Raw genomic sequence first — 23,948 nt, forward strand, 5'->3', positions numbered from 1 at the left:
TGTTTTGATAGGTTTAAGGAAGTGTTGTCCTTTAAAACACGATAGGATAATTGACACGCGTTACTGGGAAAGTCATTATGGTGACCCCGCAGCATTTCCCATTGAAAAAAGATAACCAGTGCGTTCAGTAAGTATTCAGACCTTGACTTTTTCCATTTGTTACGTTACGGCCTTATTCTAAAATGGATTAAATTGTTTTCCTCCCTCTATCTACACACAATACCCCATAATGACAAAGCTAAAACAGGTTTTTAGAAATGTTTATAAAAAACCTCTAATGGAAATTTCACATTTACAGAAGTATTCAGACCCTTTACGCAATACTTTGTCGAAGCACCTTTGGCAGTGATTACAGCCTCGAGTCTTCTTGGGTATGGTGTACAAACTTGGCAGACCTGTATTTGGGGAGTTTCTCCCATTCTTCTCTGCAGATCTCCTCAAGCTCTGCCAAGTTGGATGGAGAGTGTCGATGCACAGCTGTTTTCAGGTCTCTTCAGAGATGTTTGATCGGGTTCAAGTCCGGGCTTTGGCAGGGCAACTCAAGGACATTGAGACTTGTCCTGAAGCCATTCCTACATTGTCTTGGCTGTGTGCTTAGGGTCGTTGTCCTGTTGGAAGGTGAACCTTCGCCCCTGTCTGAGAACCTGCTCCAGAGCGCTCAGGACTTCATCAAGGATCTCTCTATGCTTTGCTCCGTTCATCTTTCCCTCGATCCTGACTAGTCTCGTAGTCCCTGCTGCTGAAAAAGATCCCCACAGCATGATGCTGCCACCACCATGCTTCACCATAGGGATGGTTCCAGGTTTCCTCCAGACGTGACGCTTGGCCATCAGGCCAGAGAGTTCAATCTTGGTTCTCATGGTCTGAGAGTCCTCTAGGTGCCTTCTGCCAGCCAGCCAACTCCAAGTGGGCTGGCATGTACCTTTTTACTGAGGAGTGACTTCCGTCTGGCCACACTACCATAAAGGCCTGATTGGTGGAGTGCTGCAGAGAAGGTTCTCCCATCTTCACAAACTAACTCTGGAGCTCTCAGTGACCATCGGGTTCTTGGTCACCTCCCTGACCAAGGCTCTTCTCCCCCGGATTGCTCAGTTTGGCCAGGCGTCCAGTTCTAGGAAGAGTTTTGGTGGTTCCAAACTTCTTCCATTTAAGAATGCTGGATCCACTGTGTTCTTGGGGACGTTTTTTAAGCCTTGAGACAATTGAGACATGGATTGTGTATGTGTGCCGATCAAGGGGTGAATGAGCAAGACAAAAGATTTAAGTACTTTTGAACTGGGTATGGTAGTAGGTGCCAGGCGCACCGGTTTGTGTTAAGCACTGCAACGCTGCTGTGTTTTTCACACTCAACAGTTTCCTGTGTGTATCAAGAATGATCCACCACCCAAAGGACATCAGCTAAATTTACACCACTTTGGGAAGCATTGGAGTCAAACAGGCCAGCATCCCAATGGCACGCTATCGACACCTTGTCCTGACGAATTGAGGCAGTTCTGAGGGTAAGGGAGGTTATTATACACTGCTCAAAAAAATAAAGGGAACACTTACATTGTGTTGTTTAACTCCAAGTCAATCACACTTATGTGAAATCAAACGTTCCACTTAGGAAGCAACACTGATTGACAATACATTTCACATGCTGTTGTGCTAATGGAATAGACAGCAGGTGGAAATTATAGGCAAATAGCAAGACACCCCCAATAAAGGAGTGGTTCTGCAGGTGGGGACCACAGACCACTTCTCAGTTCCTATGCTTCCTGGCTGATGTTTTGGTCACTTTTGAATGCTGGCGGTGCTTTCACTCTAGTGGTAGCATGAGACGGAGTCTACAACCCACACAAGTGGCTCAGGTAGTGCAACTCATCCAGGATGGCACATCAATGCGAGCTGTGGCAAGAAGGTTTGCTGTGTCTGTCAGCGTAGTGTCCAGAGCATGGAGGCGCTACCAGGAGACAGGCCAGTACATCAGGAGACGTGGAGGAGGCCGTAGGAGGGCAACAACCCAGCAGCAGGACCGCTACCTCCGCCTTTGTGCAAGGAGGAGCAGGAGAAGCACTGCCAGAGCCCTGCAAAATGACCTCCAGCAGGCCACAAATGTGCATGTGTCTGCTCAAACGGTCAGAAACAGACTCCATGAGGGTGGTATGAGGGCCCGACGTCCACAGGTGGGGGTTGTGCTTACAGCCCAACACCGTGCAGGACGTTTGGCATTTGCCAGAGAATACCAAGATTGGCAAATTCACCACTGGCGCCCTGTGCTCTTCACAGATGAAAGCAGGTTCACACTGAGCACGTGACAGACATGACAGAGTCTGGAGACGCCGTGGAGAACGTTCTGCTGCCTGCAACATCCTCCAGCATGACCGGTTTGGCGGTGGGTCAGTCATGGTGTGGGGTGGCATTTCTTTGGGGGGCCGCACAGCCCTCCATGTGCTCGCCAGAGGTAGCCTGACTGCCATTAGGTACCGAGATGAGATCCTCAGACCCCTTGTGAGACCATATGCTGGTGCGGTTGGCCCTGGGTTCCTCTTAATGCAAGACAATGCTAGACCTCATGTGGCTGGAGTGTGTCAGCAGTTCCTGCAAGAGGAAGGCATTGATGCTATGGACTGGGCCGCCCGTTCCCCAGACCTGAATCCAATTGAGCACATCTGGGACATCATGTCTCGCTCCATCCACCAACGCCACGTTACACCACAGACTGTCCAGGAGTTGGCGGATGCTTTAGTCCAGGTCTGGGAGGAGATCCCTCAGGAGATCATCCGCCACCTCATCAGGAGCATGCCCAGGCATTGTAGGGAGGTCATACAGGCACGTGGAGGCCACACACACTGCTGAGCCTCATTTTGACTTGTTTTAAGGACATTACATCAGTTGGATCAGCCTGTAGTGTGGTTTTCCACTTTAATTTTGAGTGTGACTCCAAATCCAGACCTCCATGGGTTGATAAATTGGATTTCCATTGATTATTTTTGTGATTTTGTTGTCAGCACATTCAACTATGTAAAGAAAAAAGTATTTAATAAGATTATTTCTTTCATTCAGATCTAGGATGTGTTGTTTAAGTGTTCCCTTTATTTTTTTGAGCAGTATATATTATTTCAGCTCTTTGCTTCCCTCTGTTGGCCATGGTGGGACATCGTCTCTCAGTTCTCTCACTTTCAGGATAAGGCTATGGGGACATTGTGAGTCATGCTAACTTGTTACCGTGCTGTTACCAGAATTCATTGATGATCTCAGAGAGGGTTTTATTTAGTGCCTTTAGTAATGCTCACATGGGTTTGTTCTGCTTTTTCAGACACACGTAATCGCAAACGCATGATCAAAAGTCCAGTGACATGCTTTATCTAACTTAAAGGGACAAACCCAAATAACAACTGTTTCCTTACCTTGAAAGCATAGTCTAATATGCAAATGCAGTCCTTCTTTGAGCACAGTCTGCTTTAAAACACTACAGTGACTAGTGTTAATGCAGAAAGGCTGTCTTGCTATCAATTGAAACCTTAGTGTGCATGTGCTTTGAAATATGAAGTGTTTAAATTAAGAATACTATTTTATTTACATTTATGAAGGATAAAAAGAACCAATGTTTCTAAAAGGCACGGTTACAGGCTTTGGTTTTCGATTTCGAGGTTGGTTGGCACAGGTGATATTCAAGAGCTGTACAGCCCATGCTTCAGTTGGCATGAGAGATGTTTGAAGAGCTACATGGCTATTTAGCGCTTCCTCTTTTAAGTTAAAGCATTTTTTGTCTTGTTTCCCCTGTTTGGCTTGCTCCATGTTTTTGTTTTTATTCCCTAAATGTTTTATTTTTTTGTTTTATTTAGTTCATCTATCATGCAGATCTAGTGGGTGTCCATGGTGGGGGTTTGTTAAGACCCTACTTGAGTTTGCTTGGCCAGCACCCCGTGAGTAAGGAACCCCCATGGATGCCGTTCACAACCCATTTTAAAACCTTACCCGCTTTGTTTTGGTTGTCAGTGGCTCATTTGTTAGATCCCTTTTTCACCGGAGTAACAATAAAACATTTTGTTATTGTGGAACTTAGCAGTATCTTTTTTTGAATTTGTTCATTAGACATTTTAAACTCCAAGCATAGCCTCTGGAAGTAGTGCACTGAGCCTTTTCAATAGTCCCGTATTAGTGGACCCATATAGTCATTTCAGCAAGCCCCCCCCCCCCCCCCCCCCATTAGGCTGACTAAGTGTCTCACATTTGTTGAGTGCTCTCTGCTACTTTGAATTGTTTTCTCAATAATTATTTTGGATGCAGATTTTAAATGTATGCCAAACACCCCTCCCCAGTGACCCTTTCTATGGATTTAATTTCTGGAAGATCCAAAAGAAACTTTGGGCCAAACTCTCACATTGGAATGCCGAGGAAGATTCAGTGAGCTGTGGTGCTGAACCAGCAACTGTTTGAAATTGTCTGGATTATGACATAAATTGCTTAATATGATTATATTTTCTGTCATTTCATTTCATTTGAATATGTTGGTTAATTTACATGACCTACTGGGCCATATCAAGTACTATTAGTCATTAGTATCCTACCAATCTCTTGATATTGCTTCAAAATATGGTTGAAACTAATTTTTTTTACAAGCATGTTTAAGTAACCTAAAATGTATAGTTATGACGGGGTTAGTCATATGAACTAAATTTGAGGCAGTTATAAGTGATATCCTTTTGAAACCAAGTGGCTACCATTCGGATGTTTTTCAAATTATGTAGTTGGCATTTAATCATTAACTTGACCATTTAACGGGGTATTCGATGTCTTTAACACATCATTCGGTTCCCTTCCTAAGTCATTGGAAAAGCTCCTTGGTCTTTGTGGTTGATTATGGGGGTATAAGCCTATTTAAAAACCAAACTTGACTAATGAACTAATTTAGGCGTCTGCAACAAAGGTGGTGAATATTATTCAATATATTTCTTTACCTCCCCTCCCCTTTACAATTTTGTTTAAAAAAAATGTTGAGTCCCTGGGAGGGACGGAGGTAAGTCTATAGTATATAGGCTATACCTCACTCTCCTCTCACCTGTTACCATGTCTACGCACACCTTGGATAACACGTCCAGGCAATTCCAAAAATTGCTTACAGAGACTGGAGAGCGAAACTATGAAACGAAAATGATTAATGCATCATTGCTCATGCAAAATAAGCTAATTTGATAAGCCTGCTAAAAGCTAATAATAAATTAATGGCGTAAGTTTCATTATTTTACAATCAACACCATTTAAACAAGACGTGTGCCTAACAACTTCTTGCGATGTAAGCTAAATAGTTGTAGACTAGATGTAGGAGTGTGTAATATCTTAATAGCCTCATTGTACAATGATTTGTTTATTGTAAAGAGACATCTTGGCGACCTGTCAACAAACGAATGAGGGGATTCTGCCCCGGGTGATTCGCGTTAGCGTTGATGGCATTCGTTTTGTAACCGCCTTGCCTCCCGGGTGTGAACCAGGTGTCCCGTTTTGGACTGCGAAATTGGCTCAAAACAAAGGTTCTGTAGAGTATGTGTAGGATTTTGTTCACATGCAAAATCGATGGCTTTGGATAACCACTTAATCTGCCTTCCCAATGAAAATGCTATTATATATTATGGAAATTATATATATACATTATGGAAATGATATATACGTTTATGAGAAGTTGCATCATGCTGTCTTGTTGACAACATTTAACGAGTGGAGCATATTCGCCTATACTGTTCGATCTGAGACGGGCGCTCCTCCCTCACCGCTTTTAGCCGTTTATGTCACGGGCCAAAGCCCGGTGCACTTAATCATGTCCCTCAATATGTGGAGGGGAAAAAACGCTATGACTGTCCATGCGGGCGCACGCTTATTGGCTAGTCCCACTGTGCCAACAGGTGGAGTCGCTCCTTGGTGCGCAGATAACTGCCCACTATCATCGCCGAGTATAAAACTGACGCGATTCATTTTATTATCAGACTGCTCGACCCTGCTCTTTGCCATTTACCAAGATGATGAGCTCCAACGAATCCGCTGCGGGAATTGCGCACGTTTACAGGGGAACATTTGTGCACGCCACCTATCACACAGCCGTGGAAATTCTGGAGGATAGGCTACTGGGAGTGGACACCGAGGGGAAGGTCTGTCACAGAAGGAAACTGTATTTTAATATCTCTTACGAGCAGCATTATGTCAATTCATTTAGAAATGGGCGGGCAAAGGTATGTAGGCATGAAGAACTTGCATCTTAAACCTGATTAGCCTGATTTACATGGTACACTTAAATGTTTTTCTAGTCTTGTATCCATTATGTATTTGTTGTCAAGAGTCTGTACATTTTACAAACATGCATCGGCTCCGGAAATATTTTCAAAATACTCTTGACAAGCTTTGGCAAACACAAATTCCCCCACGCCAAAATTATATTTAGCATTTTTGTGTGATTTACACAAATAACCTTGTCTTACAATTAAACTAGTTTGTCTTCTTTTATCTATTATAATTGTGCGATGTGTAACTCGAATATAACTAGGGTTATGCATGAGCGGAAGATGTATAGGCTCCAAAGGACCTGTGTGAAATGTAGTCAGACTTTGTAACTATATTTTGCTTGGTCATGGATGTGATGCAAGACACCCTACATGGGGGGGGGGGGGGATTGATGTGTAATCTAATGCCCCTGATGTGTTACAATAGTTTACATAAGTCTGTGGATAAATTATATTTAAATGAATTGAACACCTTGTTGAGTCTAGCTGGCTCTGTTGCTCTAATCTGTTTGGTTCTCATGTTGACAGATTGCTTTCATTGGGAGTGGGAAGGAAGTGGACCGTCTGTCACAGAAGTGGGGTTTTGAGGCCTTTGCTGTTACACAGCTTGGACAGCAGTGAGTGAAGAGTCCTTCCTATGGGGAGTAACACTGATTCCAAATACTTCATTACATCTGTTTGTGACAGAACACATCCTCCCAGTTATTATCCTAAAGCCCATTTTGTTGTTGTCGTCGTTGTCTGTAGTGAGTTCTTCATGCCAGGGATGGTGGACACCCACATCCACGCATCTCAGTACAGCTATGCAGGCACAGCCCTTGACATGCCCCTGCTACAGTGGCTCAACATGTACACCTTCCCAGTGGAGGCCTGCTACAAAGACCTGGAGTTCGCCCGCAACGTCTACACCCATGTTGTGGTGAGCTGTCTGGGCCACACTAACACACCTCAGCCCATAGAAGTCATCAGTGCCCTGTTCAGTATGCACCAAATGCAAGAAAACAAACAGAAGGGACAACCTGAACTTGTCTAATAAGAAACTCACAATGTTTTAAAACGTATGTTGTTGCACATCCAAATGAACACGACCCACTAGTAGATTTCAGATTAGCATAGAAGATCCTAGACAATTTTTATCCCCATTTCCTATTCTAAATGTTTGTAAGACTAACTTTATCATTTTAAAGTCTTGTGTGGCAGAGGTTAATATGGCAGTGACAAAGGACATGCAGGAGCAGCAAACATTTCTCGCTTTTTGGAATTCACTGCTGCGCAGGGATGTAGTTCCCTTGCACGAGGAGAATATATGTAAACCCTCCCACTTGATGGCTAACATATTTTCTCAGAGTTTTCATTCATTCAATGGGGTTTTCAGTACATTTGTCTTAAACCATCCCTTTTAAATACCTTTTAGTTTGAAGTTTGTCGACAGACTCACTAGAATATATGGAGAGAAAGGGTTCAGAATATCAGGAATCAATGAAAGAAATCCATCTAAATGTATGCATATTCATCTGTTTCACCACCAATTGGTAGATTTTAAAAGGCTCTGATTTTGTAGATTATTTAGGGTTAGGAAAGTGTTTTTAAGAATCATAAACTGGTTTGGAGAGCCTTTACGTACTAAGTGGTTTGATTCAATCTGGAAATTGCCACATTTTTTAAACCCATGGTAATGTTGGAAGATTAGTGTACATAGAATTAAAATAAGGAGAATAGTGTACTATAGTAGGCTATACCCACTTATATTGCCTGCACTAACCATTGAACTGTATAATGACAAGTACTGCGCCATCCGTCGGGTTCAAACTGTTAGTCTGCCCTCTGCTCCATAACGACTATATTATCCTACCTGTCATTTAGTTTTCTTTATTTATATTATCAACCTTTACTAATGATCCTCAGCAGAAAACACATGGCTGTAATGGCGTTTAGAGGATGCAAATGAAGGTAATTGAAGAAATGTAATTAAATGGAATGAAAATGTAGGATATACCAACTGAAGGGGACTAACAGTAAATTGACAGTTGAATATGTGTGGTTATTAGCCCTACTGACGGTCGATACTGATAGTGGCTAATATTTAACATGATAGAAGTAGGAAACAGAAAGTCGGGGTAGCTTATAATTAAGACATTCGAGAGTTTCCATCCCTGCAAGTTAAAAGGCTGTGAAATGTTTATTCTGCATAATAGCACGGGATATAAAATGTAATGTGGGAAAGTTTGCTTCAGTTTGTTGCTATATGACTGGTTTCACATTTTCTCCAGCGCCTTTTAAGATAACATTTTTAAAAAGTCATTTATATTTACAATTATCCAAATGGATTACTAATTTAACTAGCTGTGTTATCAAGTTGTAAATTACAATGCATGGAGAATGGTATTATTTCTATCTGAAAAAATAAAGTTGATGTTTTTTACACTTGGAACCAACCGGTAGGTTCGCTAGACCTTTTTCATGGTTTCCCCACGTGTAAAGTGGTGGAATTATGTCAGAATGAGGCGTATCTGTAGACACACCTCCGCTACAACTTAATTTATGCGATCGCCACCCAAAACGAATAGCAGGTGAATAGCATGATATTCTCATGCTTAAGTTTAGGGTCAGAAAGCGCATAGAGAAGTGCATAAAAGGAATTACGTTCCGTTTCCTCGTGCTTAACTTGGGTCGGAATTGGCCCTATGCCTTTAAGGTTGCTTCCTTGGCTACCAAAAGGAAAGCTCACAGAGTGGGACAGTGGCATAGAAAATCTGAAATCTAGATACATTGTTACACACAGTAGGCTTGGGCAGGTGACATTGCAGTGAGAGAGGGGTGTGAATACGGTCTGAATACGAATGCTATACCTGTCTATTTCAGAAAAGAACCCTGAGAAATGGAACGACTACGGCCTGCTACTTTGCCACCATACACACCGACGCTTCTCTCCTGTTGGGCCAAATCGCAAGTGAGAACACATAAACACACAAGTGCACACACACACTCTACTGCTCAATTGCACATTTGCTGAGGTCGAATTTTGCCCAGACATTTGTGTGATTTTAATCAATGTGGTTGTATATTGAACTTTGACCTGTTACCAGTCGTCTCCTCTCCTTTGGATAACTATTGTGTTTATTACGTAAGTATAAAAATTGATGAGAAATGGAGAGAGGAAGGAAAGGACCCAGGCATGTTATATAGTTAGAGTATAGGAGGTTATTGAACTGGACCTAAACATTAACCTTAGTCACAAAGTGTACAACTGTACGTGGAATACACACACGCTTCCATGAGCAAGTTATGTAAAATAGTATCAATCCCAGTCTCTTGTTTAAAATGGGAATTGAACTCCACTGCTCTTTCGTATGTTTTCTTTAGACAGAAAAGTAGGTAGACCGATAGCAGGGGATAGACAAAATCAAAGATGGCTGTGTGGGGTTTCTAACACTCGCCGCAGGAGGATCCAAGTTATCTGGAGGCGGCTGTCTTGACCGCTAGGCCAGCCTCTGGCGCACATGCTTTATGTTTTGTAGTTAAGCAATTGGCAATGTTTCATTTCTTATGTCAGTGTGAGCTGTCAGTTAGGGGAATCTAGTGTGAGCGTTTTGTTAACTTGCTCCATGCCATCATTATGGTTACCTGCTGTGATGAAAAGTATTTTTACGAACACCAGCTCAGAACAAGAAATTAACATAAGGTTTTGTATGTGGAGGAGTGAGTAGAATTTGTCACTTTCTCATCCAATAACTGTATGCCTGGAATGTTTATCCTTTGGTGGTTGCATCACTCATCCTAAAAATCATCCAAAGATTACCCTTCTATCTGTGGATTAATTGTCAGGGGTAGAGGACCTTGTGCATTTCAGGTAAAATAACAACCCAATGTTTATCTCAGGACAAATTAGCTAGCAACAGCAAGCTAACTATCTAAATTGCCATAAATGTTTAATGCTTTTCGACCTGCCCCCAAATTAAATATAGTTGGTTCACAGGCTTGGAGTAACTAACTGTAATCCATTACGTTACCAGCAAACAATATTGTAATCAGATTAAAGATACTTAAAAAAAAAAAATGGATTACTTCTAGGATTACTTTTAAAATAAAGGATGTTTGCCAACAAATCCTTGGACCCCTTTTTTTTTTTCTTCAATAAAATCAAAATCAGCATTGAACAAAGTTGAAGTTTGTTCAGCTTGAGCAAGTCTGACCACAAGTCAGAGACCACTATGATGACACACCAAAGGAGTTTCAATGGCTCGGCTGCTGTCGGTATCCAAAGATTATCCAACTTGAATAAACACTTGAAGGTAAGGACGACAGCATTGGTGTAGCCTATGGGTGATACATGTATCACTTATTGATATCTACATAGCGCATTGATGTGAATCAGACTGCCTACCAAGCATTGTTTTTGCGACCAGTGGACAGCCAGTAAAAAATGCGCTCTTGCAACAGCTGCATAGTGCAGATCCCATCCTTTGGAATAAAAGTTTGGCGGAGGTTCTCCCAACTCCTCCGTGCTGTTGTGCTCCATACTGTGGGGCTTTTATTGCTATATCTAATTCATGCTGATTCAAAAACCTAATGTCCATAGGTCTAACGGACACATCCTCAAACTCGCGCCCTTTTGATAGACTTAAACTGCAAATTATCGAGTATTCAAAGTGTCACCAACAAACAATTTAAACAATAGGCTTATAACAAATGCAGCCTATGGCATACATTTTTCACATGCAAATAGCACTTTTCAGTAGTGCTCAAAGCATGTCATTCTATGAGCAATATTTCTCGAAACAATCAAACCTCCATGAAAACAAAATCATATCATAAACAATAGGGTAGGCTAATAACAATTTGGCTAATCTATATTTCCAAGTCCTATTCTTGAAGATCAAGGGTTAATAAATTAATTGTTATTACTGGAAATCTGATCGACTTTGGTTTTTAATGTAAAGATATAGCCTAATCTTATTATTTTCTGGAGTAAAAAAAAGATGGGTTAGAAGAAGCCTATGGCAAGCTATGTAAACTCTAACATTGATTTATCCTGCAATAGATGTCATTCAATTGGTAATATTCATTTTTGTTGTCTTCTAATGCCTCTTAAGGGGAAAGTAACTGAAAGTAATCAGATTACATTACTGAGTTTGGATAATCCCAAAGTTACTTTACTGATTTCAATGTTGGTCAGGTAACTAGTAATTGTAACGGATTACATTTAGAAAGTAACCTACCCAACCCTGTTGTTTCAGAGTTCGTTTTGATATTTCAACCTACGTGTCCTGATAGCATAAGGTGTGGGGTGGACAAAATCAACATGCGCACGTGTGGTCTGGTCAGCATGTTAGCTTTTGTTTATTATTTAAGTTATTCCACGATGCCTAATGAACAACATCAAAGGTCACTTCTGAGTCCAGTCTGATAGTCATGACAAGTGCTACTCATCATAACGATTTTGGTTACCTTTGCCAATGTTTCTTGTCATTGCAGACGATTTTGGACAGCGTGCCCTTGTGGGCAAGGTGTGTATGGACACAAACAACTTTATCCCACATTACAAAGAGACGCCAGAAGAGTCCGAAGGGGAAACTAACAGGTGGGTAATAAACTCAGCAAAAAAAGAAACGTCCCTTTTTCAGGACCCTGTCTTTCAAAGATAATTCGTAAAAATCCAAATAACTTCACAGATCTTTATTGTATAGGGTTTAAACACTGTTTCCCATGCTTGTTCAATGAACCATAAACAATTAATGAACATGCACCTGTGGAACGGTCGTTAGTGTCTTAACAGCTTACAGACGGTAGGCAATTAAGGTCACAGTTATGAAAAGTTAGGACACTAAAGAGGCCTTTCTACTGCCTCTGAAAAACACCAAAAGAAAGATGCCCAGGGTCCCTGCTCATCTGTGTGAGAGTGCCTTAGGCTTGCTGCATGGAGGCATGAGGACTGCAGATGTGGCCAGGGCAATAAATTGCATTGTCCGTGCTGTGAGACGCCGAAGACGGCGCTTCAGGGAGACAGGACGGACAGCTGATCGTCCTCACGGTGGCAGACCACGTGTGACAACACCTGCACAGGATCGGTACATCCGAACATCACACCTGCGGGACAGGTACAGGATTGCAACAACTGCCCGAGTTACACCAGGAACGAACAATCCCTCCATCAGTGCTCAGACTGTCCACAATGGGCTGAGAGAGGCTGGACAGGGCTTGTAGGCCTGTAGTAAGGCAGGTCCTCACCAGACATCACCGGCAAAAACATTGCCTATGGGCACAAACCCACCGTTGCTGGACCAGACAGGACTGGCAAAAAGTGGTTTTGTCTCACCAGGGGTGACGGTCGGATTTGCGTTTATCGTCGAAGGAATGAGCGTTACACCGAGGCCTGTACTCTGGAGGTGGAGGGTTTGTCATGGTCTGGGGCGGTGTGTCACAGCTTCATCGGACTGAACTTGTCATTGCAGGCAATCTCAACGCTGTGCGTTACAGGGAAGACATCCTCCTCCCTCATGTGGTACCCTTCCTGCAGGCTCATCCTGACATGACCCACCAGCATGACAATGCCACCAGCCATACTGCTCGTTCTGTGAGTGATTTCCTGCAAGACAGGAATGTCAGTGTTCTGCCATGTCCAGCAACGAGCCCGGATCTCAATCCCATTGAGCCCATCTGGGACCTGTTGGTCTGGAGGGTGAGGGCTAGGGCCATTCCCCCCCAGAAATGTCAGGGAACTTGCAGGTACCTTGGTGGAAGAGTGGGGTAACATCTCACAACAAGGACTGACAAATCTGGTGCAGTCCATGAGGAGGAGATGCACAGCAGTACTTAATGCAGCTGGTGGCCACACCAGATACGGACTGTTACTTTTGATTTTGACCCACCCTTTGTTCAGGGACACATCATTCCATTTCTGTAGAACTTGTTCAGTTGTTGAATCTTATGTTCATACTAATATTTACACATGTTAAGTTTGCTGAAAGTAAATGCAGTTGACAGTGAGAGGACATTTCTTTTTTTTGCTGAGTTTACATATGGGGGGCAAGCTGTATACATAAATAGCTAACAATTAGAACAGGAAGAGTTTATGGACTCACTGCATCTTTGTTAGAGGCGTCACTACAGACCATGGTTCGACTCCAGGCTGTATCGCAACCTGCCGTGATTGGGAGTCCCATCGGGCCCAGCGTCTTCCGGGTTAGGGTGTGGCCGGGGTAGGCCGTGACTATAAATAAGAATTTGTTCTTAACTGACTCACAATGGCCTTTTGACTCTCATGACTTAATACCGCAACCGTAAGGTGTCACAGAAAATAATTTCCTTGGAGGAAGAGGGCGATAAACTTTTCTTTACTATTTAATAATATTGTATTCTATGTATAAGCAGGTGATGGAAGCCTACATTGTGTGCACTTCACTTAAATGCTCCAAGACTTTTTTGCATGAAAATTGAATCAATGAATAAGAATAACATCATTGCGTCAGATGGCTGGCTCGTTCTGGACTTCACAAGTCTGCATTGCATAATGATTCAAATAGGCTACATGTCCCAAATGAATGCACAACTAATATGATCTACTATTGCTAGCGATCCTCAAGAACAACCACACGAACGTGACAGAGGAAAGAAAGGTAAACGAACGCTGTAATAGAATGATGCAAAATGTAAGGAAACTAACACTAAAGTCACAACGGATATAAATGCATGTGGGTATAACTGACGGTGGCTAACAATAGTGGCTAATATTAAACACGATATAATCAGAAATTAACTCTGTAGGTTTGGCGCTATACTGTTATTTGCGTATGGCTACAGAAGCCTATAGCTTGGGTGTCCCAAATTTCTTCCCTAGTTATTAGTCCAGCATTTCATAGACTTTATTGTAGAAAATGTGGTATGTTGATATGCTTCAGTTTGCTGCCATATGACTGGTTTCACATTAGTCTCCAGCGATCATATGGTCAAATGGATCCAAAACAATTCATCTATTTTCCATCCCCTTATCCAAACAGTTTACTCATTTACTTATATTGATGAGAGCTATCTTATCAATTTAGAAATAACACCATTGCACTGCAATTTATATCCGAAAAAAAATTAAGTAGATGTTCCGCTTGTAACCGACAGTTTGTCAGACCTTATTAATTGTTTCATAGTGTGTAAAGGTGGGGTATTTATGAGGGAATTAAGTTACGGTCAGAATACGGTGTATCTGTAGACACACCTCCACCACACCTTCATTTATTAGATGTCCACCCCAAACAAATAGATGGTTAATATTCTCATGCTTAAATTCATAAAAACGGAATTCGGTTACATTTACGCATGCTTAACTTGGGTCGGAATTACCCCTAGGAATCAAACGGGGAGGGACCTACCATAATTTGTACAATAGAAACATGTTTTTGTAGTAAAACAACCGTTTAGAGTAATTGGTTTCTGTTACACCATTTTTTTGCCATGGTCGAAAATTTTTCTATTTTGCAACGGTGCAACATTTGCGCGATTAATAACTACACCTCAGCAGTCTCAACTCCTGTCAAGTGTTTACTTGGTTGTGTCTGGTAATACGGCATTCTTTTGAATAAGGAAAAACACGTTGACATATTGTTTTGTTGCTCTAGGTTCATTGGTGAGCTCTTGAAGAAGAAGGTAAGACTCCTTTGCCTCGCTAGAACATAATCTAAGGGAACATGTTCAAGTCAGTGGCAAACCCATGTAGGCATTGTATCCCATTCCCTCAATACAAACCAAAATGGCACAAGCACATTTGTGATCAGAATCTGTAAAAGGAGCTTTTTATGGTGTTTCTCACTGGGTGTATTTCTGTCTTGTTTGGGGCAGTACCCCCTTGTGAGGCCAGTGGTGACCCCGCGCTTCGCCCCGTCCTGCTCCGCCGCTTTGCTGGGCTACCTGGGAGAGATCGCCCATAACAACGACCTGCACATCCAGGTGAGCCTTGCTTGCCTGTTGTCACGGCAACCAAGTCAAGAGGATCCCATGGAGTGTTGCTTTGATGATACTTTATTTGTCTCTACCCTTCTCTCTCTTGCTTTCATACACATTGATAATCACCTGAACATTCAAACAATTAATTGATCTTCTGTGATCCCCAGAGTCACATCAGTGAGACAAAGGAGGAGGTGAATCTGGTGAAGGAGCTGTTCCCAGACTACGACTCCTACACAGATGTCTACCACAGACACAACCTTCTCACAGACAAGGTTAGCCTATCGCGCGCACACACACACACCACCTCACCACAAGGACGTTCTATTGATAATGAAAATCATAATATTGCTAATGATGATAATGGTGGTGGCGATAGCTCTAAGGATCATGATGATATTGGTGATGGTGAAAATGATGACAATGATAAATAGTGTATTCAGACCCCTTCACTTTTTCCACATTACAGCCTTTAAAAAAAAAAGTATAATATCCTCAATCTGCACACAATACCTCATAATGACAAAGCACAAACTGGTTTTTAGAAGTTATTGCAAATGTATTCAAAATAAAAAAACTGATCAAATGTACATAAGTTTTCAGACCCTTTACTCAGTACTTTGTTGAATCACCTTTGGCAGCAATTACAGCCTCGTCTCTTCTTGGGTATGACGCTACAAGCTTGGCACACCTGTCTTTGGGGAGTTTCTCCCATTCTTCTCTGCAGATCCTCTCAAGCTCCGCCAGGTTGGATGGGGAGCATTGCTGCACAGCTATTTTCAGGTCTCTCCAGAGATGTTAAAGTCCGGGCTCTGGCTGGGCCACTCAAGGACATTCAGAGACTTGTCCTGAAGCCACTCCTGCATTGTCTTGGCTGTGTGCTTAGGGTTGAGGTCCTGTTAGAAGGTGAACCTTGGCCCCAGTCTGATAACCTACTCCAGAGCGGGCAGGACATCAAGGATTTCTCTGTACTTTGCTCTGTTCATCTTTCCCTCAAGCCTGACTAGTATCCCAGTCCATGCCGCAGAGGGCACGACAAAACCTATTCCCCCTCAGGAGACTGAAAATATTTGGCATGGGTCCTCAGATCCTCAAAAGGTTTTACAGCTGCACCATCGAGAGTATCCTTACAGGTTGCATCACTGCCTGGTATGGCAACTGCTCGGGCCGCCGACCGCAAGGCACTACAGAGGGTAGTGCGTACGGCCCAGTACATCACCGGGGCCAAGCTTCCTTCCATCCAGGACCTCTATACCAGGCGGTGTCAGAGGAAGGCCCTGAAAATTGTCAGACTCTAGACACCCTAGCCATAGACTGATCTGTCTGCTACCGCATGGCAAGCGGTACCGGAGCACCAAGTCTTGGTCCAAGAGGCTTCTAAACAGCTTCTATACCCACGCCTTAAGATTCCTGAACAGCTAATCAAATGGCTACCCAGACTATTTGCATTGCCCCCCCCCCCCTCTTTTACACTGCTGCTACTCTGTAATTATCTATGCATTGTCACTTTAACTCTACCTACATGTACATATTACCTCGACACCGGTGAACCCGCACATTGACTCTGTACCAGTACCCCTTGTATATAGCCACGCTGTTGTTATTTACTGCTGCTCTTTTAATTATTTGTTATTCTTACTTTTTTGTGGTATTTTCTTAACTGCATTGTTGGTTAAGGGCTTGTAAGCATTTCACTGTAAGGTCTACATCTGTTGTATTTGGCGCATGTGACAACTTTTATTTGAAAAACATCCCAACAGCATGATGCTGCCACCATGCTTCACCGTAGGGATGGTATTGGCCAGGTGATGAGCGTTGCCTGGTTTCTTCCAGACGTTGCCCTTGGCATTCAGGCGAAAGAGTTCAATCTTGGTTTCGTCCGACCAAAGAACCCTCATGGTCTAAGAGTCCTTTAGGTGCCTTTTACTGAAGAGTGGCTTCCGTCTGGCCACTCTACCATAAAGGCCCGATTGTTGGAGTGCTGCAGAGATGGTTGTCCTTCTGGAAGGTTCTCCCATCGCCACAAAGGAACTCTGGAGCTCTGTCAGAGTGACCATCGGGTTCTTGATCACCTCCCTGACCAAGGCCCTTCTCCCCCGATTGCTCAGTTTGGCAAGGCAGCCAGCTCTAGGAAGAGTTTGGGTGGTTCCAATCTTCTTCCAATTAAGAATGATGGAGGCCACTGTGTTCGTGGGGACCTTAAATGCTGCAGAAATGTTTTGGTACCCTTACCCAGATCTGTGCCTTGACACAATCCTGTTTCGGAGCTCTATGGCGTGTTTTTTGTTCTCTGATATGCACTGTCAACTGTGGGACCTTATGTAGACAGGTGTGTGCCTTTCCAAATCATGTGTGCCATTCAATTGAATTTACCGCAGGTGGACTTCAAAAGTTGTAGAAACATCTCAAGCATGATCAATGGAAATAGGATGCACCTGAGCTAAATTTTGAGTCTCATAGCAAAGGGTCTGAAAGCTTATGTAAATAAGGTATTTCTGTTAAAAAAAGAATAAAATAACACTTGTTTTTCGCTTTGTCATTATGGGGTATTGTGTGTAGATTGATATGGAAAAAAATGTATCCATTTTAGAATAAGGCTATAACGGAACAACATTTTGAAGAAGTGAATGGGTCTGAATACTTTCCAATGCACTAATGTGGTAATGGTAGTAAGGAGGAGGAGGATGATGATGATGATGATGATGATGATGATGATGATGATGATGGTTCCCAGACGGTGTTGGCTCATGGTTGTCACCTGACCGATGGAGAGCTGAAGCTGTTCAGGGAGACAGGGGCATCCATCGCTCACTGTCCCAATTCCAACATCTCGTAAGTGTTTCTCCTTCCACACCTAAAGTCTAGGCTCGGCCTTAATTTAGGTGCTCTCTGACACATGGAGTTGCATGGGAAATTGTCCAGGAGTACAAGGAAGATCAAGGACAATGCCAAAGGATTAGTCAGCCCTTCGCCCCGAGGGACCAAAATGTATCTCAGTTACAGTATCCGGAGGACTGACTATTGAATAATCCTATATTATCCATGTTTGGTATCTATCTGAAACTTATTCACTGAGGATAACTCTGATGCTATCTATTTCTTGTTCTCTCGCTCTCTGTGCTATCTTGAGTGCTGATATGATATTGAGTATCACTGCTGAGTTCTTAACTGGATAGGGTAAAATTATATAAAATAAGAATCTTATTTATAAATCCTCAACCATTGTCTTTCACCTGTCCATATTCTCGGTTTCTTTATTTCTTTCTCTCATTTCCCTATATTTTCCTCTCCAGGTTGTGCAGTGGTATGCTAGATGTCCGCAGGGTTTTGAACCACAAAGTAAAGCTAGGGCTTGGCACAGGTGAGTCCATGACAACACACTACAAAACGGATAATGTTCCTTTTACCTGAGAGCACAGGGTTCTGTATAGTTTTTAAAAAAAATCTGTGTATTGTACCCAAAAAACGATTACAATGTTGAAATATACAGTTGAAGTCGGAAGTTTACATACACTTAGGTTGGAGTCATTAAAACTCGTTTTTCAACCACTCCACATTTCTTGTTAACTAACTATGGTTTTGGCAAGTCAGTTAGGACATCTACTTTGAGCATGACAGAAGTAATTTTTCCAACAATTGTTTAGACAGATTTTTTTCACTTATAATTCACTGTCATAATTCCAGTGGGTCAGAAGTTTACATACACTAAGTTGACTGTGCCTTTAAACAGCTTGGAAAATTCCAGAAAATGTCATAGCCTAATCAGAAGCTTCTATAGCCAATTTACATAATTTGAGTCAGTTGGAGGTGTACCTGTGGATGTATTTCAAGGCCTACCTTCAAACTCAGTGCCTCTTTGCTTGACATCATGGGAAAATCAAAAGAAATCAGCCAAGACCTCCACAAAAAAATTGTAGACCTCCACAAGTCTGGTTCATCCTTGGGAGCAATTTCCAAACACCTGAGGGTACCACGTTCATCTGTACAAACAATAGTGCGCAAGTATAAACACCATGGGACCACGCAGCTGTCATACCGCTCAGGAAGGAGACGCGTTCTGTCTCTTAGCGATGGAATGTACTTTGGTGCGAAAAGTGCAAATCAATCCCAGAACAACAGCAAAGGACCTTGTGAAGATGCTGGAGGAAACGGGTACAAAAGTATCTATATCCACAGTAAAACAAGTCCTATATCGACAACCTGAAAGGCCCCTCAGTAAGGAAGAAGCCACTGCTCCAAAACCGCCATAAAAAAGCCAGACTACAGTTTGCAACTGCACATGGGGACAAAGATTGTACTTTTTGGAGAAATGTCCTCTGGTCTGATGAAACAAAAATACAACTGTGTGGCCATAATGGCCATGGTTATGTTTGGAGGAAAAAGGGGGAGGCTTGCAAGCCGAAGAACACCATCCCAACTGTGAAGCACGGGGGTGGCAGCATCATGTTGTGGGGGTGCTGTGCTGCAGGAGGGACTGATGCACTTCGCAAAATAGATGGCATCATGAGGGAGGAAAATTGTGGATATATTGAAGCAACATCTCAAGACATCAGTTAGGAAGTTAAAGCTTGGTCGCAAATGGGTCTTCCAAAGTGACATTGACCCCAAGCATACTTCTAAAGTTGTAGCAAAATGGCTTAAGGACAACAAAGTCAAGGTATTGGAGTGGCCATCACAAAGCCCTGACCTCAATCCTATAGAAGATTTGTGGGCAGAACTGAAAAAGTGTGTGCGAGCAGGGAGGCCTACAAACCTGACTCAGTTACACCAGCTCTGTCAGGAGGAATGGGCCAAAATTCACCCAACTTACGGTGGGAAGCTTGTGGAAGGCTACCTGATACGTTTGACCCAAGTTAAACGATTTAAAGGCTATGCTACCAAATACTAATTGAGTGTATGTAAACTTTGACCCACTGGGAATGTGATGAAAGAAATAAAAGCTGAAAAAAATCATTCTACTATTATGCTGACATTTCACATTCTTAAAATTAAGCGGTGATTCTAACTGACCTAAGATGGAATTTTTACTCTGATTTATATGTCTCAGGAATTGTGAAACTGAGTATAAATGTTTTTGGCTAAGGTGTATGTAAACTTCCGACTGTACCTGAACTTTCCATGTTAGAAATTTGCAACTAAATCAAGGCAATCGTGATTGCTTTATATGATCTGATGTGTCCAAGTGCTTCTCAAGATGTATTTTTCAAGTGACACAGATTATATTATTTTGATTAAATGTTTTATGAAATATAGGCTTACGCTCATATTCTTACAATGAGTATTTTGCATTCATTACGGGTTTGAATGATCCCAATAGGTTGTTTTTTCATTGGGGGCGGCATTAGAGAACCTAGACGAAAGTTGCCGATTTCTGGTATCTAACTGGCTTGACACTAACGTTAGACTAATCTGAGTTTATTTTAGCACACAGGTACATGTAATCTCCCATTAGTATAGTTTTAAGAAAAACATGCTTTTATCTGTGTATGCACCCGTGTGTCTGTCCGACCTTGTAGATGTGGCAGGAGGATACTCTCCTTCTATGTTGGATGCTGTGCGGAGAACACTGGACACCTCTAAAGCCTTGACCATCCAGGACACCCAGTACCACACGCTCACATTCGAGGAGGTCTTCAGACTGGCCACACTGGGAGGCAGCCAAGGTGGGAGACTTGTCTGGAGGGGGGTGAGGTGGATGGGCTGTTATCAGCGTCATTAAATCAATACATGAATGATTGGATACATGAGGATTTATGAATTGATACAGATGCATGCGCTCAAAAGTTACTTTTTCAAAACGCCTGTGCTGGCGCATCGCTACATCGACAAACTCTTGCAGGGGGACGTCAAGCAAACAAAATTGTTTGCAATCATCTAAACTGCAATGAAATACATAGACATTTCTGAAATATGACGCTACAGGTATATCCACTTTGCGCTACAGTCAAACATTTGAATGCACCCAATGGTTTATTTGTTTCATTATTGATGAATTTTTAATAATTGATTAATATTCTGAGCTCTGGCTTGATTGTTTGGTTTGTAGCACTGTCCCTGGATGAGAATACAGGAAACTTTGAGGTGGGGAAAGACTTTGACGCTCTGCGGGTGAACACGGATGCAGCAGGAGGACCCATTGACCTCATCAATCACGGGGAGGGGCCTAAGGTAGAAACCAATACATAGAGCAATCTTTTGGCCTCCAGTGGTGTGGACATATTGAGTCATTGTATCTAAACCAAGTCAAACCAGGTCTTATTAAATGTGTGACTCGTATCAGACTTAAATCCAAATGACAGGATTCTAATCCACAACTCAAAGTGACTGATTCACTCACCGGACATGACATTCATCTTGGCTCCATGTGATTTCAGGTGCTCCTGGAGAAGTTCTTGAATTTGGGTAAGTGTTTCATCTCTGTTACTGTGTCTCTCACACAATAGGTTGCATGTATTCAGAGTTTGGTAGTTGGGGCTATGACGTGCCATGAAAGTATTTTTTGCCAATTTGGGGATAGCCCCATCCGGGACTAAAAACTGGGTCCTTGATTTCCAAAACTCTTGATGAGGTTGCTAAGTGTTGTAAGGTCTTTTTTTATGTCTTTGTTCCCCCTTTCTATTCCTCCTTCAGGAGATGATCGTAATATTGTGGAGGTGTACGTGGCAGGGAAGCGAGTGGTCCCATTCGTAGAGGGACCATAGATCTGGGATTTGTTGTTGGCTTGTTGTCATCTGTCCATTTTCCAATCCTCTACCAGTCTACCTGACTGCTTTTGTAACAGGATAGGAGGTGATTATTACGATGTGTGTTCAATCATCTAATGTACTTACATACAGTACAATCCAATATTGCTGTTAAGTGATACTTGCGAGAGCAGTGTGCAGGTTACGGTTTTCTTTGAAGTTGTCACATTGTTTCTCATGCACCTGCGTCTTTTTTAAAATTTCTAAGTCAAGTAAAATATGTGTGTTTTTGAATGCATGTGTAGCTTTGTATGTGTCCAGCTTAAATTCTTCTTAAATGTAAAACCCGCGCAATTTAGCTTTAGGAGACATTCTAATATATTGAGTCTAATAAATGTATAATGTATCCTTGTTGATTATGATCATTGACTGTATTTAAATCTTTATGTACTTGGTTTTATCCAATGTTATTGTGTCACTGCTGTTCTGTGCTACAGTGCTGAGTTTTGTAGCAAAAGCTACAAAGTAAAAAGGGAAAAGATTTTAGAAATATTTTATTAAAGAGTATTTGCAAGATTTTAAGTCTAAATGTGTCTTTTGTTTCTTTAGATTTAACACATTATTGATAAGTCCCCACGATAAAACAATCGATTCTATTACAATATACAATGCCCCCAGACCCACCTGCAGAGGCTGGTCCCCTGTAGCTCAGTTGTAACTCAGTTGGTAGAGCATGGCACTTGCAAGGATAGTGGGTTTGAATTTCGCACCCACAAATAAAGTTTATTGCCTACAACGGGTCTAATCCTGAATGGTTAAAACAGCATTCCAGCTGGTGTCTATTCCACAAGTTAGCACCAGTTAAATCTGACGTTAAAATGCCTATTTACTCTGTTCTATCCGACTGCGCAATCCACTAATCTCCATATTACCCACATTTTTTTAGACTAACATTTCCTTTTCAACAGCAGATATATATGAACATTGCAGTCTGTGTCTGACATGTGCAACATTGTTTCAATATTAAAATTTGAGCTCCAGCTGTCCCATAGTAATGAACGGAGTCAGGATGAGTCAGCGTTTCTCAGCCAGGCGAAATCATGAATCGGCTGGCACTTTTAATGGATATATACAGTACGAAGACATGACAATTGAAAAAAAAGTCAAACGACACTAAGTGCAGCTAGTTTGCAGTCTTTCCGGGTCCAGTTTGAAGTGTGTTAGCTGTGTTATTGTCTTGCTCCTCCAAACACCGGCTTCTTGTACATTGTCACTTAATTGTAGGTTTGGTCTATGAATGTGCTGTTTGTTGACAACGGTAGCCCTAAAGTCAAATGTTTATTCAATGTAGCCTACATTTGATACGTGTTATATTATGGACTTGTCTGTGTGAAGTAATGTGTAAGGCTATTGAAAGGTGTTTGTGTAAACTGTAGATTTATTGGAACGTTATTACACTCTCCAACAGTATATTTACAATACCTGCAAGAACACAACAGTGCCATTATTCTAGATGACATCTCTCGAATCAGCGAAACACCAGCAGAGTCAGATGTCACTTCCGTGCCATGATCGAGCTCAGGGCTGAGAAACGGTGAGTGAGGAAGATGATCACCCCACTGACGCAGGTGTGTCTCTATTATCAGTGGTATGACCTGGCGGAGAACATTTTTATTTATTTTATTTATTTCACCTTTATTTAACCAGGTAGCCAAGTTGAGAACAAGTTCTCATTTACAATTGCGACCTGGCCAAGATATAGCAAAGCAGTTCGACAACATACAACAACACAGAGTTACACATGGAGTAAACAACATACAGTCAATAATACAGTAGAAAAAAAAATAAGACTATATACAATGTGAGCAAATTATGTGAGATAAGGGAGGTAAAGGCAAAAAAATGCCATGGTGGCAAAGTAAATAAAGTATAGCAAGAAAAACACTGGAATGGTAGATTTGTAGTTTGAAGAAAGTTCAAAGTTCAAATCTAAATAATATGGTGCAAAGGAGCAAAATAAATAAATACAGTAGGGGAAGAGGTAGTAGTTTGGGCTAAATTATAGATGGACTATGTG

General features: G+C 42.0%; 1 protein-coding gene across 1 annotated transcript; it reads left to right on the forward strand.

Annotated features, from left to right (window-relative positions):
- The first annotated feature begins 5,893 nt into the window (after positions 1-5,893).
- Positions 5,894-22,448, forward strand: LOC115164802 (guanine deaminase). The gene is made up of 14 exons (XM_029717617.1): positions 5,894-6,125; positions 6,783-6,871; positions 7,002-7,173; positions 9,117-9,204; positions 11,730-11,835; positions 14,864-14,891; positions 15,084-15,191; positions 15,356-15,463; positions 17,923-18,020; positions 18,482-18,549; positions 20,705-20,851; positions 21,235-21,356; positions 21,563-21,590; positions 21,819-22,448. Exons 1-14 carry the CDS (start codon positions 5,997-5,999, stop codon positions 21,887-21,889), a joined length of 1,362 nt encoding a protein of 453 aa, XP_029573477.1. The 5' UTR covers positions 5,894-5,996; the 3' UTR covers positions 21,890-22,448.
- Positions 22,449-23,948: the final 1,500 nt, after the last annotated feature.

The sequence above is a fragment of the Salmo trutta genome, chromosome 27, assembly GCF_901001165.1.
Source record: "Salmo trutta chromosome 27, fSalTru1.1, whole genome shotgun sequence".
NCBI lineage: Eukaryota > Metazoa > Chordata > Actinopteri > Salmoniformes > Salmonidae > Salmo > Salmo trutta.

What these genes read in the sequence shown, in the direction of transcription:
- LOC115164802 (XM_029717617.1), top strand. Translation starts at nt 5,997, where the DNA reads ATGATGAGCTCCAACGAATCCGCTGCGGGAATTGCGCACGTTTACAGG. An exon ending in ACAACCTTCTCACAGACAAG is followed by an intron (nt 15,464 to 17,922) that starts GTTAGCCTATCG and finishes GATGGTTCCCAG; the next exon opens with ACGGTGTTGGCTCATGGTTG. An exon ending in TGTCCCAATTCCAACATCTC is followed by an intron (nt 18,021 to 18,481) that starts GTAAGTGTTTCT and finishes TTTCCTCTCCAG; the next exon opens with GTTGTGCAGTGGTATGCTAG.